General features: G+C 39.7%; 1 protein-coding gene across 2 annotated transcripts in view; it reads right to left on the bottom strand.

Moving 5' to 3' along the window:
- Positions 1-8,435: 8,435 nt before the first annotated feature.
- The window catches only part of LOC145443718 (uncharacterized), a 441,881-nt gene continuing 433,549 nt past the window's right edge, over positions 8,436-16,767 (bottom strand). For both annotated transcript variants that reach the window (XM_080321671.1, XM_080321672.1), the window contains exons 3-7: positions 15,946-16,076; positions 13,499-13,572; positions 13,079-13,144; positions 9,818-9,898; positions 8,436-8,745 (exon numbers count right to left, since the gene is read on the bottom strand). In XM_080321671.1, coding sequence (XP_080177797.1) covers positions 8,609-8,745; positions 9,818-9,898; positions 13,079-13,144; positions 13,499-13,572; positions 15,946-16,076 — 489 coding nt within the window. In that variant the 3' untranslated portion in view covers positions 8,436-8,608. The remainder of the gene's footprint in view (positions 8,746-9,817; positions 9,899-13,078; positions 13,145-13,498; positions 13,573-15,945; positions 16,077-16,767) is intronic.

Below are 16,767 nucleotides of genomic sequence, written 5' to 3'. Positions count from 1 at the left end.
GGTGGTTTCATGCAACGCCCTCTTCTTCTCAAGCTCAGATTCTTCTTGTTCCGTGCGATAGAAGATCCAACACACCGGATTTGGCTACTACTTATTCAGTACGTCGTCGTTTGCTACAATGGACGGATGCCAACCACTTTATCTATATGTTGTTTATTCGAAGAATTGTGAAAATTGAAGAATGCATTTAGGGTTTAGCTCGTGTTACAATCTGTGTTTATTATCTTGTATATGATCATTAACTACGATTCCTTGTACCTCTTAATTTTGTGCGGCAAAACGTGCGGAAAATACGTATTTATGCGGTTGCCCTTAAATATCGCTAGTTGATGCTGACCGCTACTAGTTCTTCAATACGTGCCACTGTTTATTTAACTGCTCGCTGTGCAATGTCCATTACATATTATACATCGATGGTGAAAAATGTACATGCACGGGTTCAAATTCGACATCTCTATGATTTCTCCGAATGTAATATGTTTGTGATACAGGAACAGGGTATTTAGGGACATTCGCACGGACCATGGCTTGTTGGCTGGATGCTGTGATGCTACAACACTCCGCGAAATTGAATAACTTCAGGGAAATGCAGGATTTCAGATATACCCGGGGTTCTTGAGCTTTACTACAAACCAGGGGGACACTCACGCTAATCGGCGAGCCTTCGAGGAACTCCTAATATATTTTTGCTGAGTCCTAAACACAAGAATCGATCACAATACACATCAGCTAAACACCTAATAGTAGACTGTACAATGTATAGGTATACAGGAGGCATGTCAAACATCCAGTCCACGGCACAATGGGAGATAACGACAAAATGCTTAAAATGATCCTACACATTTCTATCAAATTTAAGAAATACTTCTGACCAAATGATCCTGCAAGACATCAAATGTCGAACATGTTCATTAACGGCCTTTAAAAGTTAAAAAATTCAAGATACCCCACATTTTCTTCAAGGCTTATTCCGTAGATCAGTGGTCGGGAACCTTTTTCGGCTGAATAGCCATTTTAGCCCCATATTTTCCATTTTAACTCCCAAAGAGCCATACATGTCCATCAATTGTTACGTCACAATTGAAAATTCGTGACGTCATAGTAGTAATAATTCGAAATCACTACATGGGATTCGTCGTGGGCGCCATATTTTCTCTGTAAAAACTCGTATCAATATTTTCATCATTTCAAAATACCACAAAACTGCGATATAATTAAAAGATAGGAAGGTGTCGAAACGACTTGGAGTAGTCTTTGAAATCGTATGCTATTAATCATCCTGTGATAGCGCAATTCATCGTAAATATAGCTCAGAATTTATCATAAATGATATAAATCTAATATAACTATAGCATTGATTCCAAAAATAAATACTGCTCGACTTCTCAATTCGGCGGTAACATAAACGTTGCACGATACACGCCGACATTTCAAGGGCATGCAGTACTAAAAACCTACTTATCAATTTGGACGTGGATAGCGAAGCGCTGTTTGTAATTTGGATTTGTAATTGGAATGTCACTTCCAAGGCAGTTATTTCTTAGCGTAGATCAGGAATAAAATGTGTATTTGAAAACTAGATTGTCATATAGGCAGGGCCGTAACAGCACTTCGCCAGCCCCCCCAAACTTTGGTCTTGCATGAGCCCCCCATATGATGATAAACCGAACTTCTGGGGGGCTTCGCTCCCCAGACCCCCCTCAGGCTGTATCCTGTACGCCGTTAACCGCTACTTATCATCTTACATGGGGCTCCGTTGACTGGGTACGCTTTTCTCGCCTAAACGCGCCAAGCGCGAAAAAATTCTGAAATTCGTGATTGAATCGGTAAATGTGATCGGGAATTGCATACGTATTGCTATCAATTTTTACCCTCTCTCTGCTCACCTAATCAGATTTACAGGTAGAGCTGAGTGAGGCGTGTTTGAATAGGTAGGACCCCTCAATAATAATTAAACATCTCCGGGCGTATACCCATTGACAGGAACGAAACAGCACTTCGTCAGGCCCCTAAAAAATCTTAGGTCTTGGGCTCCCATAGGGTGATAAACCGACCCCCAATGACGTTCGCTTTGCGACGAAATTAGTCGTACTGTTTAGTGAGCCAGCGTCAAAGCGCGAAAATTTTCGATAATTCATGATAAAATCGGCCAATAAGATCGGGAATTGCATATATATTGCTATCAATTTCTTGTCCTCTCTGCTCACATAATCAGATTTACCGGCAGAGCTGAGTGAGGTGTCTTGGAAACTGTAGGGCCCGTTGGTATGACTCCGTAACACAATGTTATTTCGTAGCCTCCTGTCTGCTATATCAAAAAATATAGAATCGCCCAAACGTAGGCTACTAAACTAAAAGACACACACGATTTCAAATTGGTATTTCTTCACTGATATATAATTTTCCCCTGCGGGATGGTCTTTGTCTTGTGAGGTTGAGATTGCCAAGACAGGAACATTCGGCGCCAGTCCAGTAGGCGCCTTTGGACAATTAAACCTACATGTATTTTGTATATATAACGAAGTTTTCGGTCAGCATAAGGACGGTCCTTTTCGGCCAAGGTTTTCTCACTGCCGATCGTTCTAGCACATTTCTTGGAGTCGCATGTTACATGGCCTGAAACTTTATATGTCTTGGTACATCGTGGCGCGATAATGACCAACGCAGATATGGCTATTTCCATAAATCTTGCTTATTTTTTTGGGGGGGGGCAAGAGTACTCCAAAATCAAGACATTGGCAACTTGGAATCGCGCGCAGCGCGAAAAAAATTTGAAAAAGTTGCATAAATTTTCAAAAAATACTCTATAATACATGCTAATCCACGAAATAATTTTGGGCCCCCTTCGAGCTCGGGCCCCCCACAATTAGAGGGTTTGGGGTGCGGCAGTTACGGTGCTGCATATAGGCGTTCCCATGTCTGCTATTCTCTTGATCAACCAACGTATTGTGCAATCCAAGTTTACGCAGCACGCGATGCTGGGTACATCGAATTCGCGAGGGATATTGGTCGTCATCGCTACAGTAACTTAATGTTGAGAATTTTGTAAAGGGGTCCGAGACCTCAACCGTGGACACGCCACTGCCTTGACCTCTCAAATACATGTTTATGCTACCATGAGAATAATTATTCTGGCCGGTAAGGAAATTTACTAACAGGCTGCTGCAATATCGATAAAATTAAGTACAAAATCGAAAATATGTCAAAGAGCCATATCATATACCCAAAAGAGCCATAGGTTCCCGACCACTGCCGTAGATCATTCACAAACAACTTTATAGGCCTACCGTTGTAGACGGCCACATGTCCGGTCGCTGTGAATTATAAACATTCATATTAAGCAAATAAGTTAATATGATGCTATGCGCAATATACCGCATAATCGTAAATAAAGCAAGACTGCGTAGGCATTTCATGGTTCTTGTATCAAGAAGCGCATTATGGAAAATTGTGATGTAGACACCATTGTCAGAATGACACAATACGGAATGTCACCAGCAGTGTACGCACGCACAACTTCAGTGTTGTCAGCGAACAACTACTACTGTTGAACGTTCTTTCTCCATTTTTGGCAAGCTAGATAATAAGTAGTGGTATAAGGACAGGCAATATCTACCCGAGAATGTAGGAAAGTATCTTTCGTTGTACTACAACAAATTTAAAATATTTATACCATAATGCGTGACAACTGGAATTCTCCATAGGGTCAGATCTCATTAAAGTGAAGTTTTTCTAATTCTAACATTATGTGGGATAATACCTAATTTGCATACGTTAGGTCAAAATTTGGTCAAAATTAATTTCTAAGGTCAGAAAATTTCAATATTTTGTTTTTTAGGTCAAAATCTTCCGTTTTTAGGTAAAAAATCGCCCTAGTACTGAGTGATTACCCAAGATAGGGTATTAGCAATATCTAGCATCTCATCTTGAAAATCCTCCTTTAATCTCGGGCAGATCCGAATAAAACGGATAGACTGCGATGGGATTTAAATCGCGAATGCCGTCGCTGCAGCCGTCTTAGAACCATCAGTATAAATCTCAATAGCTTGGTCGCGACACTCATAGAGTTTGTTTGTTTGTTGGTTTGCTTTTGATGTATATTCATGGTGTTTGTCGACTACTATGGTCATTTACACCAGGCCTATATTCTTCATTTTCATTCCTTAATTGCCGACTTATAGCATGGCCCAACAACGATTACAGCATTTTCAAGTAATCGTAATCGCATTCGATTACATTCGAAAAAATTCCGAAGTAATCGTAATCGACTACTTCCCATATATAATCGATTTCTTTGTGAAAGAACGATTACTTTTTATTTGTAGAAGGACTATGACATAAACTGAACATTAGGGCTGTTCAAAAATAACTTTTTTTCCTGAATCTTGCTGGTTACTTGATTAAATCGTTAGGTTGCCTTAAAAAACGACGCACACCAAATTTGAATTCATTCCGACAAATATTCGCGGTTTACGTAGTTTGAAAATTTTGGATTTGCCCATAAACGCAAAAAAAAAATTTCTCAAATTTTTTTGCCAACCCCATGAAATTGTTGGGCTGTCTTCAAAAACTATGCAAAACAAATTTGACTCAATTCCAAGCCGTAGAAGCGGAGTTATTCCAGTTTTTCGGTGATAATTCTTGGATTATCCACCAATCAAGGATAATCCCAGAATTATCGAATAAAAACTGAAATAACTCCGCTTCTACGGCTTGGAATTGAGTCAAATTTGTTTTGCATAGTTTTTGAAGACAGCCCAACAATTTCATGGGGTTGGCAGAAAAATTTGAAAAAAAAAATTTTTTGCGTTTTTGGGCAAATCCAAAATTTTCAAACTCTACGTAACCCTCGAATATTTGTCGGAATGAATTCAAATTTGGTATGCGTCGTTTTTTAAGGCAACCTAACGATTTAATCGAGTAACCAGCAAGATTCAGGAAAAAAAGTTATTTTTGAACAGCCCTACTGAACATTCCTGAACAAGGAAGATTCATTATACCAGGTTCAAACGACTGATTCTTAAATGCCATTGCTCATTATTACGTCAGAAATAGCCTATAAGCTTTGCTAGTCATTGCGTGAGAAGTATCCACACAGTAAATAGATATTCGATGTAGGCCTGCGTCACGTACATTCGTGTGATTGTAAGAACACGCGCCGTGCTGTATATCAGGTTATCATCACGTTCCACATGCCAGTACCCCGCAGCAGGATAATTAATCACCACTCTACGTAGTAACTTATTGTGTATTGATGTTTGGTTATGCAAACTCAGTTTGACCGCTGCTGCTTGGCGAGCAGTAGGCCAATGTAGAACGTACGTACACCGGACAGACATTTGAAATTTTGTACTCGTCAATTAAAACATTACGGTTTCCACAACGAAGCAATAAAAATCAACAGTTGCTGATATGCATCAGGAGTCAGGACTGAGCCGTTTTTGCCGATTCTCGTAGCGGCAGCTTGCAGTACATTACCTGAATGATGTTGAAGGCATAATTTTATGTTCTGCTCGTATGACTCTACTTGAAACATGCGTCAATCGTTATTTCATAATTCTTTACTCAACATTGGAACCTGCCGCCATAGCCATGGGCTTATATATCATGGTAGCGTGGGTTGTAGCTAGAATCAAGACCAAAACAGCTATTCGTCCCCCAGTCAAAACGTTGGTATTTGGCCCCATAAGGTGATAATTTCAAGTTGAAGACTGCATTTCGTCAATAATATTGGTAATCGCGTTACATTAATAATAATTTTTAATCCTCTCTCGCTCTGCCCCCGATGGCCAGGTTTACCTGTAGAGCGGGGGGCACGTAACTCATAATTCTAACGTATGTTATCTTGTTATAATTACTTTAGATATGTTATATATTCGTGACTTCTGGTCTGTTATATAATCAAAAGATATTGTTGTATCCCTAACGTAGCAGACTAAAAGAAAAACTTTCTTGAGACGCAAACACAAATTGTCATATCTTTAATGCTCTGTGGGTGTCCGCGTGGCATTTGCATTGTGGGCTCCGATTGTAAGGACCGGACAATTAGTCACGCCCACGCAGCGCGGCTATTGACAATTGACTGGCCAAGGCCAAGGTCTTTCATTGGTAGCACACTTCGTGAAGTCGCGTGTTGGTCGAAATTGCATATGTCTTTTGGTGTGTCGTGGCACGGTATTGACTGGAACCTAAATGCCTATTGCTGTAAATTAGGGTTGCTTTTGAAACAAAAATAAATTTAAAGCGTGCATTTTTACAACAAGGCGCTGTTTAAAACATGTTTTTTTTGTTTTTTATTGTTGTTGTTTTTAAGCCATGACGTCACGAATGTGGATTGACATTGACAATTGAAAATACAGGGAAAATAGCTACTTTGACGAAATATCTGTACTATAACTGTTAAACCGACTATTTTGAGGGGTTTCAACCATCCAATATCGATGTACGTAGGCCAAATCAGGTGGTAATTGTGGAAAGCATTCACACAATTATGGCATAATTTTACAACCTAAAAAGCCTTTGATTAAAACATAGTTTAAACAATGGGTTTTAAACAACGATTTGTTTTGAATACAGGCCTACTATAAATTAATATGTATGCTTTCTTTTGTTGAGGGGGAGACGTATGCATTCCAAAATCAAGCTTATATAGAAAGAATTTTCAAGTTAATAAAATCTCTCGAGAATACTCTCTAATTTATGTTGGTTTACGAAATACTGTTGAGTCCCCATCGAGCTCGTTCCTCACCCAATTGGGAAATTTGGGGTGCGGCAGTCATGGACCTGGCAAGAATCCAAATCGCTGGGTGCGATAAATCGTCCTGTGTAAAAATGGGCAATGGATACATGATTACGTAACAAGCAATGACAGTAGGGTTGGATTATCCGGATAACGGTTAACCGGTTGACCGCAGGTTTTTATTATTATCCGATATCCGGATATAAATCTGCCGGTTAACTGGATAAAATAGTATCGTTAATAATGCGTTTTACACTTTTAGGAAGCTTCAATAAGTCGTATTATCAGTGTTGCGCGCGGCCAATTAGAGAGAAGCGTGTCGCCAATTAGCGAGATACGTCAATGCACTCTGTAACGCGACGCAATGTCCCGCTGAGAAGATCGCCAAATTAGGACATTGATTGCAGCAAACTCGGCTATCGTTGCTGGCCTGATTTTTCGAGTCTTCAACAAACCTGTAGTTCCGCTGGCAGCATCACGTGTAATAGACTCTGTGGACCTTGTACCATCACCGGCCTGCACAATCGCATCTGCAATGGCTTAGTGCTCACGATATTATCGCTGGCCTACACAATCGCATCTGCATTAGGTATGATATACGAACGATATCATCGCTGGCGTAACCATAGAGTCTCAGGCCTGGCATGCGTTGGCTCATATCTGTTGGTGGCTTGGAGACAATATGCCGCTAAGACTATTATGATCAGCGATTGTGATTAATGAGTGACATCGCGAAACTGAATGACATCGAATGTCCGCATTTCGCAAACATGTTCGTGCGAGCAAGTTAATTGATTTCCGCCGATACTAAATTCGAAAAAATCGAAACCACTCGTTTTATTTAAAACACCCCCCTATTTTTCGACTGACTAAGGGCCTGATCACGTGAATTTCTCATCGGGGAATTAATGCGACCTATCACGTCGGCCTCAATTCCAGTATCAGCTACTCGTCCTTCCAGTACTGGACACCTAAACAAAAGAACGGGCAAAAAGGAAGCGCTGCTTACTATATTTAGCCCATTTTGTGGAAGGAGAAAGGGCATTTAATACGTTTGGACTCTTTGTTACAAAACTCCGGTCCCGGCTACAGGATGGCACTATTGATGCAGTGAGATTTATAATGAGGGAGTTGCAGAAGCAGTGAACATTATATTTGCGTGATTTTTCTCGTATTCGCTCATACTGTGCGTGTACGTATAAATCTACAATAACACTGTGTAATGATTTTGCGATCCATTTTTCATGCAGACCTCGTGAAACCGATTATCTCACTTAGCAGTCATTATCCGGTTAACCGGTTAGCCAGATTCTAAATATACGGATATATCCGTTATCCGGATAGTGAAAATTATTGATATCCGAACTAACCCTAAATGACACATATTTTTTAAAGTAAGTTTGTCATCTCATTAGGCCTTTTCTGCGCAATCCACATATTGCCTTCCAATATAACTTATAAAATGCAAAATAAATGTAATCGTGAGTAATCGTGATTACTTTTCCAATGTAATCGTAATCGACTACTTCCTGATTTTTCTGTAATCGTAATCGCGTCATTCGGAAGTAATTGTAATCGCAATCGATTACATTCATGAAGTAATCACCCCATGTCTGTAGTGATATGACTGATTGCTTCTGAAATTTGATCTGAAATTTGATCACCGAATCATTTAGTTAAAGAAACAGCAACGATATTGAATTACTTTAGTTTATTCAATATGCCAATTCTACCAATTATAAAGCTATATAGTTAATTCAATATGCCTATTATACCAATTATACCTTCAGGAGTTTTGAATACATATTATAATCCCAATTAATTCATAATCCCTTAATGCAATCGAACTCTGCATATAGCACTTGGATTTTAGATATCCTTTATATCTCTGCAGCCACTCAATCGAAGAGGCGCAGATACTCCATGCTTCAGCAAATCGTTGTGAATGTATAAGAGTAGCTCGGCCGATACCTTTTTCGTGTTTGTCCAAATATAAATCACCCAACCTGTAATGATGGGAAATCTTTTAATACAGTGAAGTAACCTAGAATCACACTTATTATTTATCACATGGTGCTGCATGACCACCTGATTCGTGCTGGTTGCATCGATCAGAATAACCTAATATTGTGGTTCCCAACCCTTTTGTCTTTATTCCCCACATCATATTTATTCCGAGCCTTATTTATTCCCCACTAGTCAAAACTTTTGTCATTATGGGTCAGCTATTTGATTGTTTGAGTACACAAATACACACAACCACACCAGTACGCAATGCAATTGCCTTAAACTGCAACGTAAAACGCATCACGTGATACTGGTCGTGCTAGATGCGTTTGTGACGCCATCATTGGTTATCAAGAGTTGAAATGAGTTTATGCGAACAACACGCAATATAATTTTCGATACATATATTCCAGAGCCGTTAACTGGTAACGGCAATTGCGCATGTGTCTCAGTGAATATATAGACTGTCCTGTATATAATGTTTTACAAATGCGTCTATTCCCCACCAGAAACCATTGCATTCCCCACCAGTGGGGAATTCCCAGCCGATTGGGAACCACTGATCTAATGAGTCGAGTATCAATTGTGATGCTTCGAGTCCAGAAGCAAGAGTTGATTCCCTTGAGTAACGAGAATATATGCTGTCACACTGCGAAAAATAAAATTCATTTTATAACTTGACGTTGAAGCCCATAAATCCCTGTTGACCCCAACTCAACATTGAAAAACAGGTTTCACAAGACTATTCATGGTGCGATATCATATTGCGTACCAAACAAGTTCTTGAACTGCAGGTGGCATACAGAGGCTACCTGTGACACCAATATGTTGCAGGTTGTGATATATGCCGTTTTTCGTAGTCGATAAGTCATTCCCTAGAAAGCTCAAGTTCACCATATTTGTTTACGAGTTCGCCAGTATATTGTTGTGACGAATTGCTGCAACATCTCATCATTAATCATCAGGTTTTTCAATGCGGAGAATTATGTCACTACCGAATTTCCATTTGAGTCAACCCATGAGTCCGTTCTCAATAACATGTGGAATGAGGAGGAGGCAAACAATGCATACCGTGCTTATAGCATCGAACGACAGCAACATAGTGCTGGGAGTCTCCGAGATACGTTTCAGTCGCATGTTTCATGTTCCGGCCTGTAAAAGTGCAATGCCCAGACAATTGAAAATTCTACCATTAATGAGAATAAGAATGCATGTTTGGTAACATTATGGTAACCTGCAAGGTTGTTTTTAGCTAGTATCGAAATGTTTCGAAGCAAAGTCGACTATATTTGTCAGAGCCAAACAACAATAGGAGGACGGCTGACATAGCTCGATGGTTCTATCTCAGGAACCGCATTACAAATTAATATTATTATTATTATATTCTTTATTCACAGTAAAACTGGTAGATACACACATAATCCGGGGAGCAACCTGCCCCCAAAGGAAAATGGCGAGATTGGAGAAAATTTTTAAAATTTCAGTAATACATTCAAATGGTTATTCCTATGTAATACACGGAGAAGTCAGATTACAGAATTGCAGCAGATGAAGAATTGGCAAGGGTTACAGAGCAGAGGTAGAGATGATTGAAGATGAAGAATCGAAATTACAGAAATTATGCTGTGATTCACAAGTATAATTTTAGTCCAGTGGTGCATTCAAGGCCTTCCGAAGAATGTGCACAGTGCCCAATAATGTGATCTTTTGGATCATGTCGAATCGAACGTTACCCGAAATTTGTTGGATATGTCTCATGAGTTTTTTGCTCACGACCCCTGTAGCACCAATGACTATCGGTACAATGATTATTTTGCATCGCCACATTTTCTCACATTCCATTTTGAGCTCTGCGTATTTGGAGTGTTTTTCTGATTCTTTTTGCAGTAGGTTGTGATCAGCTATTATTATTATTATTATCATTAGTATGGTAAAAATTGGTAGTGGCGCTTATCTCTCGTCAGGGTATGATGCAACACGCCGACAAGCATGCATTGACGGGAATTTAGTTGAAATGCAACTATGGAAACGCTTATAATGCATCCCTTTATTTTGACATGCGTACTGTTCCTGCCGGAGAGTTCGAAAATATTGGCGGACAAGTTACTTCGCTTCTCCGATGGTCACGTTACAAATAAATCCTGTGAATCTAGACCCCAACTAGCGGCAGCCAGGACTTTTGATAGCGATAGCAGCATATTGTCGATAATAATTGTTTGGGTTCTGCAAAAGCATGCAGATCCACGTAGGCGTTAGGCGGGTTAGTAAAGGTTGAGAACGGTTGCGGTTAAAGTATTTCTGACCATTTTTCGACATAACTTTACGTAATTCGATACGCAATCTAAGCACTACTTCGTAAATTGACTTCTTGGTAAAATAAAAATGGAAGACTCCAGTGTTGGGATCAAGTCACTACCTTCGAGTCACGAGTCATTTCGAGTCATTGTACATTTTGACTCGAGTCAAGTCAAGTCAATCAATTTTAAAGGTGACTCGAGTCAAGTCAAGTCAAGTCAGGAGTCAAGTCACATTTCAAGTCAATTTGCCCTTTCGAAGTATGTATGATGCATGATTACGTCATTGCAATTTGCTAGCTGTCCGAAATACAGTTTAAGTGGTCATTGATTCCGAAACGATGAACGAAAATAGAGCTAAATATACACGCAAGAAGGCGCTGTATCGCTCACATATACGCAGAACTGTTAAACTACGTAATTGCATAGCCTCAACCTCAGTTTATAGTTACCAGCCAATATATAGAAACGAATTGATAAGGTACAATACATTACCCATTTTCAAATAGATATGATACCATTCGAGCCTGCGCCAATGATTGAGGACTATATAAACTATATTTTACTTCAATTTCAATAAAACAAGAGGTTTGGTGAAGGTAAGAACAGAGAACAGAAATATACATTTTGCTGTTCTGTTACTTTACTTCTAGAGTTACGACAACGTAAGCTGTAAGCTTCGCGTGCGGTCAATTTATTTGTGAGAAAACAGTCGAGGCTCAATGAAACGCACGGTCATTAAAGGATTGGTCGCTGTCACGGGTTACGCAAGCGTTTCGCGAACAATCTGAACATAAGTAAGATACAGTGGTTTTTATCGACAACAATTACTTGATGACTTGAAATTGACTCGTGAATTTTTCTCCGAGTCACGAGTCAATCCACATTTCTGATACTCCGAGTCAAGTCAAGTCAAGTCATTTTAGCAAAGTGACTCGAGTCAAGTCAAGTCATGCGAAAAAGGTGACTCGAGTCATCCCAACACTGGACTATACTGAAGACATGTTAAGCGCAACGCAAATGTGAATCTAGCACGATTTTGCATTGACTCGACTTGACTCAAGTCATTTCTGTCAAATGCGTATAAAATTACTCAACTCGACTTGATATGTGTATTGACTCGACTTGCAGTCGAGTCATTGTGTATGACTCGAACCAAGTCCTACTACTCGGGACTAGGACGGTCAAGACAGACATTTCATTGTAATATCCAAAAATAGAAAAGTCACCACATTATTTGTATTGCGTCTATCAATCCTGATACTTGGGAAATAGGGAAAGAAACTGTTGGGACAGAGAAAAATTACGATATTATGAGTGCGTGCCAGTCTATATCACTCCAGCAGAGTTGAAAAAATTGGGTTGAACCGGATCGAACTTAAAATTAAACAGTGAGCAGAATGACTTGGAGTCAGACGAGTCACAACACTATGATTCGGACTCGACCCTCTACTCACTGACTTGGACTCGAACTTGGCTCGGTGGTGAGTTTAAAATGACTCGACTTGACTCGATTAAATACTATGAAAGTGAGATTGACTTGTGACTCGGAACCTAGTGACTTGTTCACAATCATGGAATCCAGGCTCATGTCCAGGACCGTAACTGCCGCACCCCAAATCCCCCCAATTGGGGGGGGGCGAGCTCGAAAGGGGCTCCAAATTATTTCGTGAATTAGCATAAATTAGAGAGTTTTTTTTTAAATTTCCCAATCCCGATTTCAAGTTGCCAAATATCTTGACTTTTGTGTACTCTTCCTGCCCGACCCCAAAAAAAATCGCGAATTCAATCATGAATTAAAAAAATCTCTGCGCTACACGCGTTTAGGCGAAAAAAGCTTACTCAGTAATCAATCCCTAATGTAGATGATAAGTAGCGGTAAACAACAGGGCACAGGCTGTGGGGGGTCTGGTTTGGATTATCATCATATGGGGGCCCAAGACCAGCGTTTGGGGGGGGGGGCTGACGAAGTGCTGTTTCGGCCCTGCTCATATCCAATCAGTTTGTAATCACATAACAGTATTTTAAAGGTACAAACTTTCCGCTGCTGCTTTCTCATTGATGTTTCCATTTTCGTCGTAGCCTTCAGCGATAAATTCTTTGGCTAGACAGAAAAAGAACATGTACGTGAAGTCTGCTGACACGTTGGTATTCTCGGAGCCCTTGGAAGATTCCTTGCTTACAAAACTATGCGTTAAAGAAGAGTCTAAGTTCAGCCCAATACATCTCCAATATACCGCTCTGCTATCATTTGAAATTTAGCCGAGTCCTCTTCACTATCCAATCACGAAACTCTCTTATCGTTACAGTTACAGCCACGAATTATTTCATCGCGACATGGCTTACGTCAAAAATAACAGACCGTAGTGCCGAGTGACAGTGGTGAACTCTACACAGTAGCCCTGGCGTCGCCTGAAATTTGGGATTGCAAACATGTCATGACTTTAAAGATACTCACGATCATCATCGATGTGTTCAAAATGTCCGTTTTCGTCATTGGCTATATGCTCTCGAAACGTTCTCTTCAAGCCACTGAAAACAAGATGAATATTTGACTGAAATATGACGAATCGAACTATTGGAATAGGTACGATGTCTATTTCTATAAGCAATGTCGTGGGATAGAACTCGTTACGTAATTTTACGGTATAATATTTTGAAATTAGGCGTTGTAGCGGACTTGGTTTGGTTTATTTAACACATACAACAGTGGTGTTTATCGCCTATTAAGGTCATGTACACCACGACAATGATATCAGTAATGTTCAGGTTCTTTGCTTTTTTCGTATTCTTTCCGGACGACTTCCACACTCGCGCGCTCCCAACTTCAGTCTCTCTCTTTCATGCATCCGGACTTGTTCTTTACTGCCGACTTCTTACTGGCGCGGCTCACCATCATACTGGGCTTTTCGAGACACTGCTATTGCAGTGAGGTTAGCGCTGAGGAGCCCAGATAAACCTCCGACACATAGAAGATGGTTCGAACGGGGATTCGAACCACAGGTTGTAGCGGACTATTCTCGTCAGTATTGTTGATACCCAGAGTTGTAATGACTCGAGTCACGAATTTTTGGTGACTCGACTTGACTCGAGTAATTTTCTTGAAAATGAAAAATGACTCGACTCGACTCGAGTCAATATTTGGATTGACTCGACTTGTACTCGAGTCATTACGCATGACTTGATACAAGTCATTGACTAGGCATATTTTATATGACTTGAAGATGAAGAAATTTGCGAATCGTAATTTGCGATCAACGCGTATGACGAATTCTGCCGATATCGCTATTTGTCGCCACTGCTTTCGTTGCACTCGTCTGATATCAGATATACCGCCGTAAAAACAACAGACAATGTCTCATATAGTATCGATGCATTGTACAAAATCATCCAGTGATGAAGAGGTAATAGATCCTCCGCAATCAAAGTACTCGAGACTTTTCAATTATACAAGCAAACAATCGAAGCAAAGTTCAATTAAAGGCAATGAAATGACTCAGATGGTCAATTACTTGGAAGAGACTGCTAAGCCCATGTGTAGATTTGAAGGCGATGATTCTTCGCATTATTGGGCGACCAGAAATAATGAGTATCCAATGCTCTTCAATGTGGTTCAAAATGCTTGTCAATTCCTGTATCTAGTGCACCAGTGGAACGTGTTTCAGTAGATGTGGATTTATTCTAAGGCCATGACGCTATAACATATATGAGGATCTCCTTTCCACTTAAGTATTTTTGAATTGTAACTCATCATTGATTTGATCTGCTGTCAGTGAACTGAAAACACACAATACACTCCGTCCATTTGACGTTTTGTTAGGTATATGTGCATTGTGCACGTGAGTAATAATGAATGGCTGATGTTGTGTGATGTTTGTACAATAGGGTTGTGCAAAAATAACTTCTTATTTATTTTACTGGGTGGCTAGTTGGTAAAATTGTTATGTTGCATAAAAAGAACACTGAATCTTGCTTAATTTTTAAAAGTAGAATCAATGATATGAGAGGAGAAAATTTTATATTTAAAAATTAAAGGGAGTGTTTTTGGTGAGAAATTATTTTATGTAATATAATTACGTGCTAGTAGTAAGCCGACTATTTTTTCATATCAAAAATACTCCACTCTAATAAATTCGCTTTTTCTAGTTGGAATTGGGCCAAATTTGCTACGAATCATATTTTTACACAATATAACAATATCATGAGGTGGCCGGTAAAATTCGAAAATCTCTATTTGTAGTTAATCTAAAATTTCCTCTCATATTAGTAACGCTCCGGCGGCTATTTCGGGAGCTGAGCAGGAAAGCTGACCTTTTTTTAGTAAACCACCTGATAATGTGAAAGAAAAACTATACGCCCACATAAACATGCATCTGTTGATTCTCCATCAGCTGGTATCTAGACGTGAATTCGTTGGTTCTATATCAGATAGCATGCAGGATGAATTCGGTGATTCTATATAAGCTATAAGCTAATTCAGGATTGAAAACATGGGTTGAACATGACTACAATACTGTGACTTGGACTCGACTCGAGTCATAACGCTATGACTCGGTCTTGAGCCTTTAAACGGTGACTTGGACTCGGACTTGACTCGGTGATGAATTGAAAATGACTCGACTTGACTCGAGTCAAAACCACAAAAGTAAGATTAACTCGTGACTCGGAACAATGTGACTTGGTTACAACCCTGTTGATACCTCACTGATCTAAATACAACGATTGGAACAAACGCCAATCACGGCGTTGTATTTCAAGGATTACTGTGGCCATTGGCCAACCTACGTTTTATTACAATATAGCAAATATTGAAGTTCGCATTCACGAGAAAAGTATATCCAAAATATTGACTATAGTGAATTCTAATAACAAACTGAATATTAGCAGCATAAATCTCATATTCACTTGTCGTAGTAAACGGTACCAACGTCTGCAAGTCCTGTACTTAGCATAGGTATATTGGATGATGTAATGCAGGCATGATTCAAAGCGATCGGGTCGAAGGTAGTCACGGTTTCATACCAGGTTCCGGTGTACTAAAAGTAGAATTCCACAATTAACATTTTAACATCACTTTAATGGTTCATAATAGCAATAGAACTACTTCACAGTGCACACTTGATACTAACCATGCCATGAGATTTGCAACGAAACCAGAATGCTTTTCATTTAGGACTTTGAAAGCCGTTGGTCAGAGTGTGACAGTGGCAGAAAGACAAATTTCTCATGGCAATCCCAGTTTAGTGAGCAGATTTTTATTGAAAACCAGTGCAAACGTGAAAATGCGAATGTAAATAAATATAGGTAGATCGAAAGGCAAAGAGTTAATAAATAGCCAGCAGAGGGGGTCAGCACAGAAGTACTCATAGCGACTACAGCTCTAGACATGAATGTTCCTAGTCAAATGTACAGTCATTTTCGACTATCATTTCGACTCGGATAATGAATGACAAATCTTGAAGTCACATTACCGTCAGAACTACAGACTACACCAGCGGTTCCGAAACATTTTCGACCTGCGGTACACTGGATCAAATATAGGCTACTACAATCGTGGCACACTTAGAAGAACGCTGCGTGTTATCACGACAGCTAATCGGTCCATATTTGGTCTCTCGGTTACGGCTTTCTATTTCAGTCATAACGCAAAAATATGTTCACATACCGATTAAGGTGAAAATTACAACAAAAAAAATTATTGCACTTTTAATTATCATGGAATGGAAT

Source organism: Botryllus schlosseri, chromosome 7 (assembly GCF_051294905.1).
Source record: "Botryllus schlosseri isolate E-star chromosome 7, Bs_hap1, whole genome shotgun sequence".
Taxonomy (NCBI): Eukaryota; Metazoa; Chordata; class Ascidiacea; order Stolidobranchia; family Styelidae; genus Botryllus; species Botryllus schlosseri.
This window is presented reverse-complemented; position numbering and strand designations above follow the sequence as displayed.